Here is a 22,032-nt window from a genome sequence, read left to right as displayed (position 1 = left end):
TGAGCACAGAAACGGGAGTCAGTCCCGTCCCCCACAGGGTGTGGCCCCCAACAGACACACTGCGGGGGCAAGAGGCAGCGTGGGGCAGGCCCGTGGCGTCTGCCGCCCCTGGCTGAGCGCGAGGGCTCCTTCCCCAGGGAGTACTGCCAGCGGGTGCTGCGGGGGGCCCCCCAGGACTGCGCTGCCTACGCCCGCGCCTTCGACACCACCGTCTTCATCGTGGAGAGCTCCCGGCGGCGGGTGGCGGTGGAGGCGCTGCTGGAGAACAGGGGCGAGAACGCCTACAGCGCCGTCCTGAACATCTCCCAGTCGCCAAACCTGCACTTCGCCAGCCTGGTCCAGAAGGTACGGGCCGGCGGGGAGCACGGACGGAGGGAGCACGCCCGGCGGCATGTGGCGGACCCAGGTTGGCTCCCCGGGACCGCCCCGCCCCCCTCTCCACCCACGCCCCGCCGGGAGCCGTCCCTGAGCACAGAACCAGGAGCCAGCCCCGAGCACCACCGTGGCCCCCTCCCCCCAAACACAGAAGGTTCAACTCCCAGGGATGGGCCCCTCTCTGCCCCCCCAGAAAGGGAGGAGTAGGGTCAAGTGTGGCTGCAGGTTAGACCCCACCCCCACCCCGGGGACACTCTGTGCCACTCGGCCTTCCCACTGCTGCTCACCCCTCGCAGATTTGAACTGCCCCAGACGGGGGTGTGGTGCCAGGGAAGAGCCTCGTTGCCAGCAGGAGCCTGGGGGTCAGGGCCTGACCAGGGCCTGGCCGGTGCCTCCTGCTGCCCCCTCCCGTCTCTCCGCCCAGCGCCCCCTGCCGCCTCCCCCCTCCCCAGGCCCGGGCTTTGTGCGGGGGCTGCTCCCGGCAACGCTGGGGGGGGACACAAGGTCCGGGGTCAGACTCAGGCCCTCGGACACGCCTGGCACGTGTTCTGTGGCTCTCGCTTCTCGGGCAGGAACCTGGGATTCGGTTTCGGTGCCCAGGGTGGCTCTGGGGATGGGGTGGAGCCCAGAGAAGCAGGGACGTGTCCAGGAAGGGCGGCTGTGAAGGCTGGGCTGGGGTCTGGCCTCGACCCCCAGACCAGCCCAGACGCAAAGGCCCAGAGTCTGTCCATCCCCGTGAGGCTGGAGGCAGCGCCTCTGTCTAGCCCCGGACTCGCCCCAACCACTCCTGACCTAGGGACAGCCCACGGGAGTGACTGTCCCCGGGCTGTCCAGCCAGGACACCTGTCCACACCCCACACCCCCCTGCCCCGTCCATGCACCCTGCCCCATGCCTCTTGCCCCCAAGTTCTTCCTGCGTCCCCACCTCCCCACACCTGAGCCTCCAGGGGCCCTGGCCCAGAGCCCCACCCTGTGACTGACCCCGTGATGCCCCCAGGACGATGCAGAGGGCAGCATTGAGTGCTCGAACGAGAGGACACTCCCCAAGAAAGTCTGCAACGTCAGCTATCCCTTCTTCCGGGCCAAGGCCAAGGTTAAGCCCGGGTATGGGCAGGGGGAGGGGAGGGCTGGCTGGGGAGTGGGGGAGGGCTGGGGAAAGGGGGGGGTACTGAACACCCTGAGGGATGGAGAAAATCTATGTTTAAAGAGGGTTTTTACTCAGGAAATGACCTTCCAGATGAGCAACTTAACCTGCGCCAGAACTAAGCACCCGCCAGGACAGCACCCACCCAACCCAGAACTAAGCACCAGCCCAGAACAGCACTCACCCAAGCCCCGGCCCCTGGGCACCATGCGCTCCCCCCTCCACTGCCTCTTGGTCCATGTCACTGTCCTTCTCCCAGACAGGACAGCGGCTGAGGCTGTGCTTGCCCCAGGTAGAGGTGGGACAGGCAGGGGCAGGTCCTGGGCCCCAGACACTGACAGTGTGTGAAGGACCAGCAACCGAGTGTTGGCTGGTGGGAGTCCTGGTTCCACCCCCGGAACAGACACACACACACATATATACATGCATATGCACGTACATGAACACACACATGCACATACATTCACATGTGCACATGCATGCACACAAACACATCCAGTACATGCATGCACACACAGGTACACACCCCGTGAGGGTGTGAGGAGACCAGAGAAGCAGGAAAGGGCTCCCCACCCCCCACCCCCCACGGTGGCGTGTTTGTCCAGGGAGCCACTGCCAGCTCTCGAGGGAGAGGGGTGCAAGGGGGAGATGAGGTTCTGATGTCAGGGTACAGGACCCCCACTCCTATGGAAAGGCCAAAGGAAGCACCTGGCCCAGGGGAGGAAAGGAAGTGTGGCCTGGGGTCTGGGAAGAGGCGTGGCCTCGGGCCTAGGGCAGGGGGCGTGGCCTCGGGTCTGGGTAGGGGCGTGGCCTTGCATCTGTGTGTGGAAGGGGCGTGGCCTTCAACTTGGGGCGGAGCCTCAGGCTTAGGGCAGGTAGTAGACCTTGGGCCTGCAGGCAGGTGAGAGAGGGGCACCGCCCGCAGTCTCTGCCCCCATATGTGGTCACAAGGACGTGGCCTCCCCACCACTGTCCCTCACCCAGAGTCTGAGGTTCCCTTGCTGCCTTCCCGTGGATCTAAGTTCAAAACAGAGGGTAAGGCCGGCCTCAACACCCCCACAGAGGAGATGAGAAATGGGCTGCCGCCCTCACAGCCCCCAAGCTCAGCGCGGGTCCCGCCCCGCCGGCCATTCTTCCTTGCAGGTGGCTTTCCGCCTGGACTTCGAGTTCAGCCGCTCCGTCTTCCTGCACCACCTGGAGATCCTGCTCACCGCGGGCAGGTCAGAGCCGGCTACCCTCCCCCCGCCGCCCCCCACCCCCCAGCTCACTCCACCTCTAGGATCCTCGCCTGCCCCGAACGCCCCCCTCCCCCTCGCACGTCCCTCCCAGGCCTGGGGAGCGGCCACATTCCTCAGCTTGGGCGTAAGAGCTTCACCTGCCCACGGGATACACAACACACACTGTGTATGCCGGGAGAGCCTCGAGCTCTGAAACACAGACTCACGCCGCAGCCTGGCACAGCCTCGGATGCTGGAGAGACAGGACCGCACAGGGGCAGGCGATTAACTTGGAGGAGGGCAAGAGGGTCCAGCCCCATCACCACGCTTGATGCCCAGCGTCCCGCCAGAAACACAGGGCACAGCTGGGAGTGTCCCAATCTCCCTCACCCCAGCCAAAAGAATCTAACTAAAAGGCAGACAAGGGCTGGGGCCAGAGTACCCCTGGGAGACTGTCAGGCCCTGAGTGGGTCCCTGCATCAATGCCTCCTCATGAGGTGGGTGGGCCACGACTTCGGGGGGCCAGTGGGTAGCTTACGTGAGGTGGAGAGGAGAGAGGCAGTCACTTTTTCCCGACCCCCCTCTGCCACCCTGCGCCAGCTGGGAAGTCTAGGACTGATAGTCTGTGATAAGCCCCTGAGCAGCATGGCCAGAGCCCCCAGCTCCACCAGGTGACCGTCAAGCCACGCCTGACATCCGCTTGGTCTTCTCGGCACGGGAGTTGATCGTCCCCTCCCCCGATCTCTCGGGAAGCCACAGATTCAGGCCGGAGCGAGGACTTGCTCCTTGCAGGAAGGAGAGCCGGTCCCAGCCTTACCCAGGGTTTCCCGGTACTTTTGTCCTGTCTCACAGAAAAGAATTTCAGAAGTAGACAGCCGTGAAGTAAAAACAAATTTTATTGGAAGGTTTGGAAGAAGGGAACAGAGGAAAAGAAAAATGAGAGTCATGAGCTCAAGCGAGGACACGGGCTTCTCCAATGGCAGAGAGACATCTCGAGAGGGGAGATGGGGGTGACGCTGTGCTCACGCGCCACACGGGCGCAAGAGCACGTGGGCTGGGGCAGCATATGCGCGCCCTTCAGTTCAAGGTGGCTTTTGTAGGGCTTCTCCAACCTGCCCCGTGTGGGGCTTCTGCCTAGGTAAGAATCCATTGCTAGGGTGGTTGCCATGGGAGTAGTTGGGAGTAGTTGGTGGTCCTCTTTGAAATTTCTTTTCTAGCCTTTGTTCCGAACTGGAGCAATAGTACAGCAGGTAGGGCGTTTGCCTTGCACGCAGCCGACCCGGGTTCGATTCTTCCATCACAGCCTGACATGGCCACGGCAAGCTACTGAGAGTATCTCGCCCACGTGGCAGAGCCTGGCAAGCTCCCCGTGGCGTAATCGATATGCCAAAAAACAGTAACAACAAGTCTCATGATGGAGACGTTACTGGTGCCCACTCGAGAAAATTGGACTACAGCCTTTGTTCCTTCTCTCCAATGGTGGGGAGGCGGGGACGCAGGGCAGGGGGGAAGGGGGGGTTCCAGCCTTTTCTGGGCTTGTTGGCACCAGGTGAAAGTTTTATCAGGCCTTAGTTCCTGTGCTTGGTTCCTGTGGTCCTGGCGGCCTTAGGGCTAGATGATTTTACTACTCCCCTGGAATCCATGGCCATGAGGGCCCTTCCCTACCTACCTGCCTACGTAGCTCCAGCACTGCCTGGGGCGTCCCTGGTGAACCCCAATCCTGCATCTGGAATGACTCCTAAGCACCTCCAGGTGTGGCCCAAAGCCAACTAGACATTTAAAAAATAAAAACAGACCAAAAGACACTGGTTCTCATCTCACTTCCCAAAGTTTTGGCAAGAAGAAAAAGTTCAGAGCAGTTGAGTTCATTTTCCAGTGACACACAGCATATACATAGCTCAGCACTAGTGATCTTCCTATCCCCATCCCAGGGCTCCTTCTGTCCTGCCTGACTCTCTGGCCTTGGAAATACTTCAGCTTCCCCGGGGCCTTGCTGTTCAAGCCTGTGTCCCGGGGAGTTCTCCTGTGTTCAGCCCGTGTTCACCCCGTGTTCTCCCCTGAACATGTCTCTCGCTTACTCTTCTCTGTGTTTTGTTACTTGTCTTTCCACTCCGGAGAAGCCTGTGTTCTCTCTCAACCATGTACTTACTTCTCCCATTCTCTCTCCTCACTGTCACTGTCACTGTCATCCCGTTGCTCATCGATTTGTTCGAACGGGCACCAGTAACATCTCTCATTGTGAGACTTTAGTTACTGTTTTTGGCATATCGAATATGCTACGGGTAGCTTGCCAGGCTCTGCCATGTGGATGCGATACTCTCGGTAGCTTGCCGGGCTCTCTGAGAGGGGCGGAGGAATGGAACATGGGTCGGCTGTGTGAAAGGCGAACGCCCCACCACTGTGCTATCGCTCCAGCCCCTCTCCTCACATCTTTCTCAATAAGTTTCAATAAAAACCTTTTTTGTTTCACACATACACAAATTAAATAAATAAATAAATAAAACAATTTCCCCGAGGCTGGAGAGACAGAACAGCAAGTAGGGCACTTGCCTTGCACATGGCCAACCCAGGTTTGACCCCAACACCCCAGAGTGTCCCCCAAGCATCACCAGGACTAGTTCCTGAGCACAGAGCCAGGAGTGAACCTTGATCGCCACCAGGTATGGCCCCCTCCCCAGGAAAAACAAAAAAGACCTTCCCTTGGGTGCTGAGGTGTTGGCTCTAAAGGAGCAGAACAGCATCCTTGGCATGTGGGAGGCCTCAGTCAAACCCCCCGCACCACACCCTGAACACCACCCAAGGGAGTGACACCCAAGAACTTCCAAGTACAGGGCTGGAATGATAGCACAGCGGGTAGGGCGTTTGCCTTGCACGCGGCCGACCCGGGTTCGATTCCCAGCATCCCATATGGTCCCCTGAGCACCGCCAGGGGTAATTCCTGAGTGCATGAGCCAGGAGTAACCCCTGTGCATCGCCGGGTGTGACCCAAAAAGCAAAAAAAAAAAAAAAGAACTTCCAAGTACAAAACCTTGGCCCCCCCAAACCAAAACAAAACAGCAGGAGTCAGAGAGGCAGGGTAGGGTCAAGCAATGGCTTTGCACACTGCCAACCCAGGTTCGATCCCCGAACCCCACCAGGAGGGTTCCCTGAACACAGAGCCAGGCTGCAACCCTGAGCACCCCTGGATGTACCCCCCACCCTAAAAAGAAAGAAAGCCGCGTTGCCAGCAAAGCGAGTCTGAACACGCCCCCCACATGTGTGCACACCAATGCGGGCCCCGGGACCAAGGCCAGGCCCCACCGGTCTGCACGGTCTTGGCGCTCAGCGAGCACAGGCCCAGCCTCATGGGGAGAGAGGGGACTGTGACAGCAAAGGTGTCACTGCACGGTATGTGGGCTGGGGTAGGGGTGTCTGTGCCCGAGGTGCGGGCACCCTAGGGTGGGGGGTCTGTGTTCGTCAGAACTCTCCGCTAACTAAGTGCCTCTCCTGGGTAAGGTCTGGAAACTTCCCGGAGCAGAAATGGTCTGTTTGCTTATTTACTCCTTTGTTTCTTAGGTTTGGGGAGGGTCATGCCGAGCAGTGTTCACAGCTGACTCCCGGTTCCGTGCTCAGGGTTCCGGGGATTCTCTGTGGATTCGATCGTGTGCAGGCTGTGCCTGACCCTCCTAGGATCTCCCTAACCCCGACTGGTCCATTTCTCTGAAGTACTCATCCTAGCAACTGGCGGCTCGCAGAGCAATCCCTGAGCACACGCTTCATGTCTCAGAATCGGACTTTCTAGCCTTTTCCAGGCAGCTACGTGCCTGGAGCCCTGTAGGCACAGGGAAGGTTCTAAAGTAGTTCCAGGGGGTCCTCACAGCCCCCTCCCTCAGACCTGGCTCCTTGGACTGCAGGCAGACATGCCCTATGACCCTGACAAGGAGACTCAGCAGAGACACCAGACACCCGGGGCCACCCTGCAGACCTTTCCCGCCCCCGCTGCGAGGCGGAAGTCACCCAGGCGGGGCCCTGCCTCCTCAGGGAGGCCTCGGCTGCCCTGCCAGCTCCTGGCCTCCTCAGACTCTGCCCCCCGCAGCCCCTCCTGGGCCTGCCACACCCGCTGACTGTGCTGTGTCCCTCCAGTGACAGTGACGAGGAGGAGGGCACCAAGGCGGACAACACGGCCCTGCTGCGCTGCCCGCTCAAGTACGAGGCCGACGTGCTCTTCACCAGGTGCGCCCACCTGCAGGGCTCAGGGCCAGGGCCGGGACCCCAGAGATGGGGGTCTGGGAGCGGGAGCAGGGGTGTCCCTGGGGACCCAGACCAGGGAGCCCCTTGTCCACGTTGGAGGGGTGGCACGGGATTGTTCTCAGGGACCGACCCAAGAGGCACTGTCAGTCCTCACCCCTGCATGGGGTCTCACAGGATGGTTCAGAGACTCGGGGCGCAGAGAGCCTGGGCAGGGGAGATACTGGGGTGTGGGGAGAACCTGGGGCGCGGGGAGACTCGGGGGTTGGGAGACTCCAAGTTTCGGGGAGACTCGAGGGGTGTGGGAGACTTGGGGTGTGGGAGACTCAGGGTGTGGGAGACTCTGGTGGGGGAGACTCGGGTGGGGGAGACTCAGCTGGGGGGGACTCGGGGTATGGGAGACTCGGGGTGTGGGAGAGACTCAGCTGTGAGGAGACTCCGGGGTGTGGGAGACTCTGGTGTGGGAGAGACTCAGCTGTGAGGAGACTCCGGGGTGTGGGATACTCTGGTGGGGGAGACTCTGGTGTGGGAGAGACTCATCTGTGAGGAGACTCCGGGGTGTGGGAGACTCTGGTGGGGGAGACTCGGGTGTGGGAGAGACTCAGCTGTGAGGAGACTCTGGGGTGTGGGAGACTCGGGTGCAGAGACTCTGGGCTGTGGGGAAACTCTGGGGGGTGGGGAGAACTGTGGTGTGGGGGACCTGGGGTGAGAGACTCTGGGGTGCAGAGACTCTCCGGAGGGGGTGGGAAGACTGCTGGTGGGTCCAGAAAGGCTCCCCAAACCGTCAGAGTGCTGCCTTGTGAGTCCCACATGTGCTGGGTAAGGGGAACACAATCAAGAGTGTCCATTCCCCAAAAAGGGGGATATCTGCATGCACATATGCACATAGATGCATATACATGCGTGTATAGTACATGTATGTACACATGCACGGATGCATGTGTCTTCGTGCACATGCATAACACATGCATAAAACACACATGCACACAGACACACATGTGTGTCATAATATATGTACTCAAGCATATATGCATGTGTCTACATGCACATGCATATACATATTACACCTGCATACATACATGCAAGTGCACATGTGCACATACATACATGTGCATATACATGTGTGCATGTGTGTGTGTATGTTTGTGTGGGTTCATGACTCGTGTATGCATGTGCAATTCATGTACATGCATATAGATGTAAGTGTAAATGGGTGCATATACATGCTCACACATTCATGTGCACATGCCTACATACCTGAATGTATATGCATGCACACAATGCACACAAATTCACTAAATATAGTCACATGCACATGTGAACATGCAGTGCACATGTGTGCACATATATACAATACATATGACACTTGCACATCTACGTAAATATCTATTACACTTATACACTTGCACATGTACAAACACACATCTCACACATGCACACATGCACACTCATGGGGCAAGCCTGTGCAGGAGTGGGGGGAGAGGCACCACACCCCTCACCCTGACGGAGCCACACGCCTGCAGGAGCAGCTCCCTGAGCCACTATGAGGTGAAGCCTAACACTTCCCTGGACGGCCCGGGGCCTCCCTTCAGCTGCGTCTTCAAGGTAGGCCAGGGGCACGGAGGTGGAATGTGGGCTCAGAGCTGGGGTTCAGCTCCGGCCCCCCATCCCGGGGGAGGGACACGTCCCCCCCTCTGGGAGCTGGAGAGTGACAGGGGGCAGGGCAGGTTAGGGATGCTGGAGTGGTCGCAGAGACCCCAGGAAGGCGCCGGGCTGAGTCCCCGACCAGCCCATGACATGCCAAGGGCCATTCTGGCAGCACCTGAAGCACCGCCGTGGGGTGCGGCCTGCCCAGACCCAGTCAGAAGGAAGCCGGGAGCACAGTCTAGCCCCTGAGAGAGCCCGGGGTGGAAGCGCCCAAAGCTGTGGGACAGGCCTCCCGTCCTGCGCCCTCGGTCCCCAGCTGTCTGAAGGACAGGAAGAGAGGACCCAACCCAGGCTGAACCAGGCTGCGTCCCGCTGTGGAACACCCGGGCTGCCAGGTTTCAGGGTGCAGAGGCAGGAGGCTCAGGTCACAGAGGCGTCCCTGCAGGAGAGCGGAACCCGCACTTGGGACACGCCAAGGCGGGGCAGCAGGGCAGAGAGAGGGTCTGAGCGCGGTTACCTGGGCAAGTCCTTGTGCGGTTGTTTGTGTTTTGTTTTGTTTGGGGGCCACACCCAGCCATGCTCAGGGCTGACTGCCGGCTCTGTGCTCAGGGCTGGCTCCTAGCAGGCTCAGGAGACCTGATGGGATGCCAGGGTCAAACCCGGGTTTGAGCGCGAGGCAAGTAAACGCCCTCCCCACTGGACTGTGGCTCCGCCCCGGGAGCCGAGGTGCTGCAGCCCTGACGGTCTGGCGGGGCAGTGAAGCCCCACTTTCCCGATCCCAGGGCTCACCACTCTCATCCCTTCACCCCCGCCTCTGAGGGGCCAGCAGAGAAGAGGAGTGGCCCTCCCCTCGCGTCCCATCTCCCTGCAGCTGTCACCCCCCGAGCCCGCCACTCCTTCCAGCCCTCTCTCTCCAGCTGCAGCCTCGGCCCTGACGGGGCTGAACATTTACCCTTCCCAGTGAGAAGGCCGGGGCCTGCTCCCCGTTCCTGCTGCCAACGGGAGACCAGAGGGCCTGGGACTCCTCACCCTGCCGCGGGCACCCTGACACCCCATCTCCCACCGACAGATCCAGAATTTGGGCTTGTTCCCCATTCATGGCGTGGTGCTGAAGATCATGGTGCCTGTTGCCACCCGGGCCGGCAACCGCCTACTGGTGCTCAGAGATTTCCTCGCCGACCAGGTGGGCCACTCCCGGGGCGAGCAGAGACGGAGCCTGGGGTGGGACCCATCCCATGCCCCCCCCAGCCCCAGCCCCCGTGGGAAGGGGGGGTGCCTCTGGGACATCACACCTGGGGCGCACGCGTGCTGAGGAGCTGGCGTGTCCCTCGCGCAGGAAAACACGACCTGTCACATCTGGGGGAACGGCACCGAGTACCGCCAGGCCCCGACAGAGGAAGACTTGAGCCGGGCGCTCCTGCTGGTGAGTGTGCCCCAGGGCACCCTCGCCCCCTCCTCAGCCAAGACAGCCCTGGAAATGGGTCTGCCTGGACGGCGGCCGGGCCCCAAGCAAGGAGGTTCTCTGCCCAGAGAGGCGCACCAGGGGCAGGAGACGGAGTGGGGGGCCACGAGCAAGGACCGGGCTGGCGGGCAGGGTGAGAGCGCCAGAGGCCAGGAAGGAAGCCAGCCAGGCCCCAGGTGGGGCCGCTCTTGCAGGTGGGGTCCCGCCGCTCACCCCCACCCACAGCTGCTCTGGTGGCCTCGCTCTGTTCCCACATCCCACCTCACTGCTCTCGCTGCCCCGCCCTGGGCTGTGGTTTTGTTCCCACCCAGCAAGTGTCCCCCACACAGCCATCCTGGGGCCGGGGCACTGGGCTGAGCACCTGGGCTGGGCTGAGACGGAGAGTACAGGGGCACCTCTTCCCTCCAGACATCCTTCTCTTCCTGTGTGGGTGGCGTTTTATTTTTATTCACTGAGGTTCTGTTCTGTTGGGCTGGAGCCATAGCACAGCGGTTGGGCTTTCGCCTTTCACGAGGCCGATCCGTGTTCGATTCCTCCGCCCCTCTCGGAGAGCCCGGCAAGCTACTGAGAGTATGGAGCCCTCATGGCAGAGCCTGGCAAGCTCCCCGTGCGTATTGGATATACCAAAAACAGGAACAATAAGTCTCTCAATGAGAGACGTTACTGGTGCCCGCTCGAACAAATCGATGAGCAACGGGATGACAGTGACAGTGACAGTGAGGTTCTGTTACTGTACTTACAATACTGTGAGTGATGGTTTCTCAGGCACAGAATTCCAACATGCCCCCCCAGCCCCAGGTACCCACCTCCCTCCCACAGGACCCCAACCCCTCCCTTTCCAGCCTCCCTCACCCGCAACTCAGTTGTGTGGGCAGGTCTCACTCTGGGTCGCCTCCAGCCCTGTGGCTCCCGTGCATAAGCCCCAGACATGAGAGACCAGCCCGGGTCTGCCCTTCTGGCCCCCATCACCCAGCACGAGACCCTCTCGTTCAGGCAGTCTTTGCATTTGTTAATCATGATGGAAAGCTTTACCATTCCACCTTTTTTTAAGTAAAAAAATAGTTACAAAATTAATTTTTATTTTATTAAAAATTAAATTTATAGGGCTGGAGTGATAGCACAGCGGGTAGGGCATTTGCCTTGCATGCAGCCAACCCGGGTTCGAATCCCAGCATCCCATATGGTCCCCTGAGCACCGCCAGGGGTAATTCCTGAGTGCATGAGCCAGGAATGACCCCTGTGCATTGCTGGGTGTGATCCAAAAAGCAAAAAAAAAAAAAATAAAAATAATAAATTTATAAAAAAGTTATTGTTTAAAAAATGTTAATTTTTATTTACCTTTTGTCATGCCAGGCATGATATCTGAGCTATGTTCCCAGGCCAATACCTCCAAGACAATGATAAATAAATAGGATGGATGGGCCTCAATCAAGCCTCGTTTTAAAAGAATTTTTAAATTTTTGATGGGATATTTGCTACAGGGTTTTTAATTGGTGCCCTTCATTCCTGTTCACTTCATAGTTTTCATCAAAAACAGAAGTTGATGGGGCTGGAGCAATAGCACAGCGGGTAGGGCATTTGCCTTGCACACGGCCGACTCGGGTTCGATTCCCAGCATCCCATATGGTCCCCCAGCACCGCCAGGAGTAATTCCTGAGTGCAGAGCCAGGAGTAACCCCTGTGCATTGCCGGGTGTGACCCAAAAAAGCAAAAAAAAAAAAAAGCGTTAGAAAAACAGAAGTTGAGCACCAGAGAGATCGCACAGGAGTAATAGCACTTGCCTTGTATGTGGCCAACCCAGCACCCTGTATGGTCCCCTGAGCCCCGCTAAGAGCAATCCCTGAGCACAGCCAGGAGTAAGACTTGAGCACTGCTGGTGTGGCCCCAAGCCGCATCCCCCCTAAGCTGAATTCCTAAAATGCTTTTCTGCTTTTTGGGTCACACCCAGCAATGCACAGGGGTTACTCCTGGCTCTGCACTTAGAAATTACTCCTGGTGGTACCCAGGGGACCATATGGGATGCTGGGAATCAAACCCGGGTCGGCCACGTGCAAGGCAAACGCCCTACCCACTGTGCTATCACTCGAGCACTCTAAAATGCTTTTCTGCGTCTGTTAAAGCCATCGTTTAATTTTGCCCTTTAATCCCCTTGTATGGTGGGCTTCCAACTGCTGAACCCAACTTCCATTCCGGGGAACCCCCCGGTTATGCACAAATTCAAATGTAGCGTCACACAGACCTTCCTTACCAGGCCGCCATCCCCCAGCACTCCAGCTGGTATGGGCTCCCCTCCCTGCCTCACCTGTCCCTCCTTCCCTGGGAGCAGAAGCTGGGCTGGCCAGGCCCTGTGCCCACCCTGGCTCAGCCCCGCCGCACCCCAGAGCCCAGCTCTCCCCCCGCCCGCTTCTCCGGCAGAATCACAGTAACGCCGACATCGTGTCCATCAACTGCAACGTGCAGCTGGCCCCTGGCCAGGAGGTGAACTTCCACCTGCTGGGGGGTCTGTGGCTGAGCTCCCTAAAAGCAGTAAGTAGCCCCCAGGCAGGGGGCCAGGGAGGGAGGGGGCCGGGGGAGCCGCCTGCTTTTGACCAGCCCCTGCTTCCGCAGCTCAAGTTCAGGTCCATGAAGATCACGATCCATGCGGCCCTGCAGAGACACTTCCCAAGCCCGTACATCTTCCGGGAGCACGAGCCCAGCCGCCAGGTGAGCCCCTCCCCCGCAGCCCACCCCTTCCTCTGAGCCCCCCCGGGAGGCTGGAACCCTAGCCCAGACCAGCCTGGCCAGCAGGGTCTCAAACAACCCCTGTGACCCACCCTCAGTCCCACGACCTGCAAGGTCTCTGCTCTGGAGCAATGATTTTCTGATTTGTCGGTTTGTCCTTGGGGGCCACACCCAGGGGTGCTCAGGGCTCGCTCCTGGGGGACTCAGGGAACAGGATCGAACCCCGGTCGGCCGCATTTGCCGCCCTACCCACTGTGCAGTGGTTTCTAGCTGGGGAGGCTGGGCGTGGAGGACCTCGCTCACCTCCGGGCCCGTGAGAACCGAAGTCTGCATCCCTGAGCAGGAGCGATGCTCGGTGCCAGGGCGCCCTGCAGACGGGGTGAAACTAGACTCTCACTGCGAGGGTGTTGGTTCCCTCACGCTGGGTCCCGACAAGCCCTGGCTTCCTGCGTGTCTGGTGTGGGACACTGCTGCCCCCTACTGGCGGCGCCCCAAACCTCCCGCCTGGGTTCCGAGAGGGCTGCAGGGCAGCATAGGCACCCCAAGGAGTTGCTGGGCATCCAGCAGACAGGGGGGAGACGCCAAGCCTTAAGGAAACACACAAATGCCCATCACAGACAGATGGAGACAGACCAAGTGAGAAGCAGCACCTGAGAAGGCCCAGAAGTTGCAGTTGGGGGGGGGTCCACCAACCAGGTTCAATCCTTGGCACCCCCTGTGGTACCCTGAGGCCCACCTGGAGTGATCCCTGAGGACAGAGCCAGGAGTAAGCCCTGAGCATCGCTGTGCATGACTCAAAAACAAAGACAAGGGGCTGGAGCGATAGCACAGCGGGTAGGGCGTTTGCCTTGCACGCGGCCAACCCGGGTTCAATCCCCAGCATCCCATATGGTCCCCTGAGCATCGCCAGGAGTAATTCCTGAGTGCAGAGCTAGGAGTGACCCCTGTGCATCGCCGGGTGTGACCCAAAAAGCAAAAAAAAAAAAAAGATTTTAAAATATCGTTGTGGAGCTGGTGTCCGCGGGATCAGGGTGCCTGAGCACTCGGTAGAGAATACCCCAAGCTCCCAGGACCGCACCCCTGGATATGCCTGACTGTGCTCAGGGAGCACCTCACCTTTTAAAGCAAACACCCCCCCCACACACATCCCGCCCATGGTCCCAGCCTCACCCACTTGGAGGGAACAGCTGCAGATGCAGCAAGGACCGAAGGTGGCGGGGTTAATGTGCTCGCCAGGCAGTGTTCAGAACCCAGAGGCCGCTCACCCCCTCCATCGCCCCCTCAAGGTGAGCACCCCCAGCGAGATGGCACTGGAAGCAAGCTTGAGGCCCTGAGCGTTGGGAATCCCCCAGGCAAGGGGCCCTCTGAGCCTGGGGTCCCAAGTGAGGGCACAGAAATGTAAAGGACAGAGACAACACAGCCTGACTCGAAGTTTGGGAGAAGCCCAAAGCGAAAGGGGCAGGAGGCGGGGAGGGACGCGCAGGGGTCAGGGCAGCCTGCAGCAAGTGGTCTGTCTCGGCTCCCAACGTCACACTGCTGCCCCCCCCACCCCCGCGCCCGGCCCACAGGTCACGCTGGAGATCTCCAAGCCCGAGGACTGGCACATCCCCATCTGGATCATCGTGGGCAGCTCGCTCGGGGGCCTCCTGCTGCTGGCCCTGCTGGTCCTGGCGCTCTGGAAGGTGAGGGCGCCCAGGTCCCTGCCCCCTGTCCCTGCCCTGGCCCGCGGAGCTGGTGAGCCCCGCGGTAGGGGCACAGGGGGCTGCAGGGGCGGGGCCGCGGGGGCTGTGAGGGGTGGGGGCCGCGCGGGCTGCGGGGGTACGAGGCGCGGAGTCGCACTGCCCATCTGCGCCCCCGCTGCCCGTCTGCGCCCCCCAACCGGCGGCCTCGCTCCCCGCAGCTCGGCTTCTTCGAAAGCGCCCGGCGCAGGAGGGACGCCCAGCCGGACCCCAGCCCCAAAGAGCAGGAATGAGGCTCCCAGGAGCTGCGAGCGAGTCACGGAGCCCAGGACAGCGTGGGAGGCCGGCCGGGGCCCAGCGCAAGGCCCGGGCACGGACGCACGAGCGAGCACTCCGCGCGGGCACAGGGACCCCGGCCGGCCCCTCGTCCCCGCACAGCGCCCTGGGCCGCCGGGCAGGGTCCGGGCCCATCCCCGCCCGCCGCCCCACCGCGGGACCCCGGCCCCCAGCGCCTCCTGGATGAACCCGGGCCCCAGCCAGGGCTCCGCGATGACAGCCGCGCGCGGGCGCGGGCGGGATCGGCAGCCCCGCGGGGGACAGTCCCCGAGGCCCCGGCCCGGCCTGCGCGGGGGACGCCTGCCCTTCCCCTGCCCGCACACAGCGCCCCTCGCCCCCCTCGGGCCACGACCCCGCAGCACTGCCGGGGCGAGGGGGCCCCACTCCGCAACGCACTGGTCAAGGCGGGTGCAGGGCGCCGCACCCGGCCCGGGCAGCTGGGCGCGGGGACAGACCTGCTGGCCCACGGGACAGACGGTCCCACCGAGGCCGGCACCCGAGGACAGGAGGCACACCCGGTGCCCAGCTGAGTAATTTATGCCTTAAACTTATTCTGAGGTAGAAATAAAGGGGGGTAGGTGTCTGTCTCCCTGTTAACAAAGACCCGTCTCTGCTGTCCCCAGTTTCTAACAAATTACTTTAAACGTCGTGTTTAAGTCAGCCCCGGGGCTGCAGGGCAGAGGAAAAGGTGCCCAACAGGGGCCTGCCCGGAGTGATCCCTGAGCACCACTGTGACCCCAAAACCAAAAAAAAAAAAAATAAATGAAATCAGCCCACGTCCAGCTGCCGGGGGGGGGGGGGGGGGGGGGGGGAGGGGCAGAGCACTTCCTGGGAAGGGAGTGGATGGGGCGGCCCCGCCCAGTGTCTCTGGTGCTGAGGGGGCTTGGCTGTGTCTTGCTTCTCAACTGGGCCTTTGAGGTACCGTCTGGCCTGGAAGGAAGCCCCCAGAGGTCTGGTGCCCAAGGGTACCGCCCAGGACGGCTCAAAGGGCTTGGTGTGCAGGGGGCCCGGTCCAGAGCACAGAGCTAAGACAGTCCCTAAGCACCAGGGTGTGACCAGAACCCCCAAACACACGCTCCCTCCTTCCTACCACCACCGCCTCTTCCTTCCATCATTGGGCGGGTCCCCATGGTCGAGCCCCCTCTCCCCAGCCTTCTCCAGGCTCTTCCACCCTGACTCAGGCTTGCTGGAACATCTCCCCTCCGCCCTGGTGCCACCGCGATGCCAGGGAGCCAGAGCACCCTTGGCATGGCATGATCCTTGTGTTCCCCACAGCGGTATCAGCCCTGGTTCCACAGACTGACCCGAGCCGGGCAGCTCGGGCTCTGGCCGCATCAGCAATCTGGCGATTCCTGGTGGAGCAGGAGTGGAGAGAAAGCGACTCTTTCTGGGAATCTCCTTCCTCGAGGGGTAAAAGCACTTGCCTTACACGGGGCTGACCCAGGTTCGATCGCCAGCACCCCATATAGTCCCCTGAGCCCTCCAGGAGTGAGCCCTGAGCACAGAGCCAGGAGTCAGCCCTGAGCACTGCTGGGTGTGGCCCAAAGACACACATACACACATGCGCGCACAATTAGAAACTTCAATCCCCGACCCTTGCCGTTGTACTCCACCCAGAGGGGTCTGGCCAAAGGCTCTCCGGAGTGATGACCTCAGGCTGAGGGAACATGGAGCTCAGCCACAGGTTGCGAACCCCTGCCCCACCTGCACAAAAATAGTGCATCCTTTGACTCGGTACACTATCTCTGGTCAGCCCCTTAGATCTGAGAAATTAACTGCCTTACAAACACATTTTACCTGCAGGCCAGACACCACCCACAGCTCACCTGACTGTGACCTCTGGCCCTCCCTCCCCCACCACCCCGAGTCCCTCCTGTACCAAGAATGAAATGTCAAAGGTTTGCGGGAGGCAAACTGGCAGCAGTCGTGGCCTGCGAGTGCCCTGCCTGGCATTCTGATTTCATGGCTGAGAAAGGGGCCAGGATGTCACTCTTCTTCACTGGCTCCCCTAGTGACTGTGTGCTGAGAGCTCAGGAAGCAGCAGGTGAAACTACACGTGACATTCAGGTCTTAGGACTGAAGGCACCAGGCTGGCACGAGTGTTCGGCTGGTGCTACCCGGCTCACGCGGCTCTGGCCTGGCATCCGGGAAGATTCATGGTCTGGGTTCCAAGTGGCTCTTGCTGCAGATCTGACCCAGTTCTCTGGGACGGGGCCTCTGGGAGGAGTGGGGAGGAGTGGGAAATGGGGGGAGGGGGCAGCCTCAGAAGCAATTCTGGCATTTGAGGCAGGCCACGCAGAGTGCAGCCTCAAACCAACATGACAGAGCGGCCGTTCCCATAGAGATCAGAAGCAAATGCTGCTGGGAAGAAAACCAGCCTGCACCCGTTCAGTGCTGGGAAGGCATCAGCAGCCATCCTGGACACAGAGGGCCACTGGCTCCCTCCACCCATCTGCCCAAGGATCTGACTGCGAGGCAGCAGGAAGGTCTGCTTGCATCCAGTCAGCCACACAGCCCCCGGCGGGCTGCCAGGGTTGCTGAAGCTGAAGGCTCACTGGTAGAGAAGGGGCCCCAGCCCCGGAGTTGGGAGATGAGCTATGCCGGTGTCCTGGCCGGTTTGCTGTTGGCTCCCCTGGGCAGGAGGGCAGGCCTCGGGCTGCATGCCGTGAACGGTTTCTGGGGGAAGTGGAAATTATTGCTGGTGCCCCAAAGTTCCAGGCAGCCAAGAGCTGGAAAGATGAAATCCCAGCAAGGGCGATACAACTTCCTGGCATGCGAGGGACGCGTGGGTATGTGTGCATGAAGGTCAGACTGTGTCTCTTTGGCGAATGCGGCCCAAGGACCCTTCCATTAGAGCCAGACACCAGACTCCCACCACAGAACTCAGCATGACGTCAGAATTCACTGACAGGCAGAGCCAACAGACCAGAGCGATGATACCATTTCTTCTAAACCTCAGCCAATTTAAATAAATTTACCCACGTATAAAAGTTAACATGTGTAAGTACAGATAACAGGGGGAAGCTCGTTATACACACTATAACTCCCCCCAAATTAATTACAATTACAGGAAAATACTCGCAAAATCTTCACCTATATATAAAACATTGCCCCCGTGCCAGGGAGGCCCCTGGGCTTCATAGATCAAGGCAAGAGCTCTGCCTCTAGCCACCTCCTGGCCTGAGATATACTTTCAATCTCTGCAGAGAAGCTTCACTTCCTTAGACATCATCTTTCTTTAGATGCAAATGTTCAGATTTACAGAAATGACAAGAGTCCCTACATCCATCCATTCAAGAACAAAACTCTTTCAACAGGAATCACAGAGGGGGCCAGAGAAATAGCACAGGGAGTGGGGAGCAGGCCTGGCCTGCAGCCGCCCTGGGCCCGGTCCCAAGCATCCTATGTGGTGGTCCCCAAGCACCACCAGGAGTAGTGAGTGCAGAGCTAAGAGTAACCCCCGAGCACCACAGTGCGGCCCCAAAACCAAAAAATAAAATGAACATACAATACAAAAAAATCATCCCCCCCCACCACCAAAAAAAGAGACAAGAAGAAATCTTAATTCTACTTAGCCCCCTGTGTTACGAGTCAGTATCAGCACACGTGATTTGTCAGGCACTTGGTTTAGCATTTCAGTTCTCTCCTTTGCTTATCGCAGTAGTTCGCCGTCAGCCCATGTCACAAATCCACTGGAACTAGTTACAGAGCCAAGGTCACAGAGCTAGCGAGTCTGAAGACTCCTCAAATCCATCACACTGCCAGGTCAAGTGAACAGGGAGCCAGAAGAGTCAAGTACCAGACAGGAATTTAATTTGGGATCAAATCAATGCAAAAGACAGTCCTTGGCTACCTAAGTCTTTACTAACTAAATTCTGAGATAAATTCCAGGTAGATTAAAGATTTAAATCAAAGAGCAGGAGGAAAAGAAGTGGGAGTGGGAAGCCATAAAAGAAAAATCGTTAAAAGAAAATCAATTTCGAGAGAGAGGGAGGGAGAGGGAGATCCTGGAATGAAGAAAATCTTACAAATACAACAGAAAACTTAGAATCCTTTTTTTTAAAAAAAAAAATCTCAATTCTGGCTCCATAAAAATATAAATTGGGGCTGGAGTGATAGCACAGCGGGTAGGGCGTTTGGCTTGCACACGGCTGACCCAGGTTCGATTACCAGCATCCCGTATGGTTCCCTGAGCACTGCCAGGAGTAATTCCTGAGTGCATGAGCCAGGAGTAACCCCCGTGCATCACCAGGTGTGACCCAAAAAGCAAAAATAAATAAATGTATGGCATACCAACTACAACATCAAAGGAAGCAGGCGTTTGGTGGTAGAACACTGCTCATGTATGAGGTTCTAGGCTCAATCCAAGAACCACAAGAAAAAAAGAAACTGAACAGAGGGGCTGGGGCAGCCCTGGAGTGCTCAGGGTGACCCCCAGCTGTGCTCGGGGAATCCTAGGTAGTGGCAGGGATCAGACTGGGGCCAGCCACGTGCAAGGCAAGTACCTGGACAATCTCCCTAGACCTTCCCTCCAAAACTTTTCCTGAGGCTCAATCTTATTAAAGATCGTGCTCTCCCTTGAACACAATCTCTTGCTTGCTTGTGTTTCTTTACCTGCCTGTCAGTACTCTGGAGAAGCCTACGTTCTCTCACACATAACTTCTCCCTTTCTCTCCCCTCACCGTCACTGTCACTGTCATCCTGTTGCTCATCAATTTGTTTGATCAGACACCAGTAACATTTCCATTGTGAGACTTGCTGTTACTGTTTTTGACATATCGAACATACCACAGGTAGCTTGCCAGGCTCTGTCGTGCGGGCAGGATACTCTTGGTCGCTTGCCTCGCTCTCTGAGAGGGGTGGAGGAATCGAACCCAGGTCAACTGCATGCAAGGCAAACGCCCTACCAGCCTTCTTTCTAAATTAAGTTTCAATAAAAGGTTTCTTCTTGCTTCAACAGATGATGATGATGATGATGATGATGATGATGATGATGATGATGATGATGACGACGACAACAGGGGCTGGAAAGCTAACACAGAGCAGAGGGCATTTGCCTTGCAAATGACCCACCCAGGTTCAATCCCATATGTCCCCCAAGTACCACCAGGAGTAATTCCTGAGTGCAGAGCCAGGAGTAACCCCTGAGCATCACCGGGTGTGACCCAAAAAGAAAAAAATAATAATTTATTAAGAATAGTTTGGGGGGCTGGAGTGATAGCACAGCAGGTAGGGCATTTGCCTTGCACATGACTGACCCGGGTTCGATTCCCAGCATCCCATATGGTCCCCCGAACACCGCCAGGGCTAATTCCTGAGTGCAGAGCCAGGAGTAACCTCTGAGCATCGCCGGGTGTGACCCAAAAAAAAAAAAAAGAATAGTTTGGGGATGGGAAGCCTCTCCAGCAATGCTGAGGCTACCCCTGGCTATGCTCAAGTCACCCCAGTGGTGCTCCAGCGGACAATGCACAGTGCAGGGATTCCAGGTAATGGCCAAACAAGTGCATTACTTCCTGCTGCCCCCCGCCCATTTCTTATGGCACTCAGGGCTTACTCTTGGCTCTGCATTCAGGGAATGCTCCTGGGAGTGCTTGGGGGGTCCACATGTGGTCAGAGGGTGCTAGGCAAGTGCCCTACCTGCTATATCTCTCTGACCCCCACCCCATAGTCTTTTAAGTCTTAACAGGGGCAAGGATTGTGGCAGTAGCAGGGCACTTGCAGGGGCCAAAACGGTAGTACAGCCTTGCACATGGCCAACCCAGGTTTGATCCCCGACACCCTATAATGTCCCCCGAGCACGACCAAGAGTGATCCCTGAGCGCAAAGCCAGGAATCAGCACAGAGCCAGGAATAAACCCTGGCTCTGTGTGGCCCAAAATACAAAAACAAACACACAAAAAAGCAAACCAGGGGCTGGAGCGATAGCACAGTGGGTAGGGCGTTTGCCTTGCACTCGGCCGACCCAGGTTCAATTCCCAGCATCCCATATGGTCCCCTGAGCACCGCCAGGAGTAATTCCTGAGTGCAGAGCCAGGAGTGACCCCTGTGCATCGCCCAGTGTGACCCAAAAAGCAAAAAAAAAAAAAAAAAGCAAACCACAAATTATAATCCGACAAAGAAAATTTTCTTAAACTTACAAAGCACTTCTAAGAAGCAGTAAGAAAAAAAACCCAAATAATTACACATGGTCAATTTAAAAAAGAAACAATTTTCAATTAATGAATAATTAATACCTTTGGAAAGACTTTCTAGGTAATGCTGACTGCCAATACAGGCTACGGGGGGCTAGCAAACAGTGAAACGACCTCTATGAAGACTCTAATTCTGGGAGTTCTGGTGCTAGTCAGAAATCTGTTCAGTGAATCTTCACTGTATCACTGTATCACTGTTGTCCCGCTGTTCATCGATTACTCGAGCAGGCACCAGTAGCATCTTCGTTTGTCCCTGTCACATGCTAGTGTAACCCAATGGCGTCTGCTCGCTCCAGAAACACGAAGAGCACGTTATTGTTACTGTTACTGTTTCTGGCACATCAAATACACCACGGGTAGCTTGCTAGGCTCTGCCATGCGGGCAGGATATCCTGGGGCCCTTTAAGCCCGTATATAAGAGAGTACAACAAGCAAGTATGTTAAAACCGAACACAAGTGTGCTGCAGGGAACCTTATATTTAAAAAATGTTCATTGGAACATTATTTGGAAGGACTGAATATACCGAAAACCTGGAAGTGCAACAACAAAGCCTGGTTCAAACCACTTCTAGGGTCAAACCCATACAATCAGACGCTACAGGTGTGCCTGGCGTTTCTATTCCTCAGTAATACCGGAGTGAAAAGAGTCTACTGTAGCAAATGGAAATAAAGATGCAGGACAAGGAGGTGGCTCACAGGGCTGGAGCGTGTGAGGCCCCAAGTCCCATCCCCAGGGCCCCAAACACCAGTGCGGCGTCCCCGTGAGGAGTGGCACTCACTGCCAGGCCCGAGCAAGGACCAGCCGAGCAAGGACCAGCCGTCTGACCGGGAGCCCCTGCCCCAGGAGCGCAGGGCGGGGAGCGGGGGAGTCCACTGCCCTGGGAGGCCCATGTGAGCACAGGACTCCAAGGTGTGAGGGCCTGACCTTAACCCCTGGCAGATGAACATAAAATAGAAGTGGGGGAAATTCCGGGAGATGACTCAAAAGTTACGCAAAGGAAGGGAGAACAGGGAAGGAGCTTCAGTTTCTTTT

At 58.1% G+C, this 22,032-nt stretch overlaps 1 protein-coding gene across 1 annotated transcript in view; it reads left to right on the top strand.

The window, feature by feature from the left end:
- Positions 1–15,532, top strand: part of ITGA11 (integrin subunit alpha 11) — a 110,388-nt gene extending 94,856 nt beyond the window's left edge. The window contains exons 20-30 of the mRNA XM_055127389.1: positions 138–345; positions 1,373–1,468; positions 2,663–2,739; positions 6,859–6,948; positions 8,487–8,568; positions 9,680–9,793; positions 9,947–10,033; positions 12,488–12,598; positions 12,680–12,775; positions 14,362–14,475; positions 14,694–15,532. Coding sequence (XP_054983364.1) covers positions 138–345; positions 1,373–1,468; positions 2,663–2,739; positions 6,859–6,948; positions 8,487–8,568; positions 9,680–9,793; positions 9,947–10,033; positions 12,488–12,598; positions 12,680–12,775; positions 14,362–14,475; positions 14,694–14,765 — 1,147 coding nt within the window. The 3' untranslated portion in view covers positions 14,766–15,532. The remainder of the gene's footprint in view (positions 1–137; positions 346–1,372; positions 1,469–2,662; positions 2,740–6,858; positions 6,949–8,486; positions 8,569–9,679; positions 9,794–9,946; positions 10,034–12,487; positions 12,599–12,679; positions 12,776–14,361; positions 14,476–14,693) is intronic.
- Positions 15,533–22,032: the final 6,500 nt, after the last annotated feature.

Source organism: Sorex araneus, chromosome 2, assembly GCF_027595985.1.
Source record: "Sorex araneus isolate mSorAra2 chromosome 2, mSorAra2.pri, whole genome shotgun sequence".
NCBI lineage: Eukaryota > Metazoa > Chordata > Mammalia > Eulipotyphla > Soricidae > Sorex > Sorex araneus.
The sequence above is the reverse complement of the archived record's forward strand: the minus strand, read 5'-3'. Positions and strand labels throughout refer to the sequence as shown.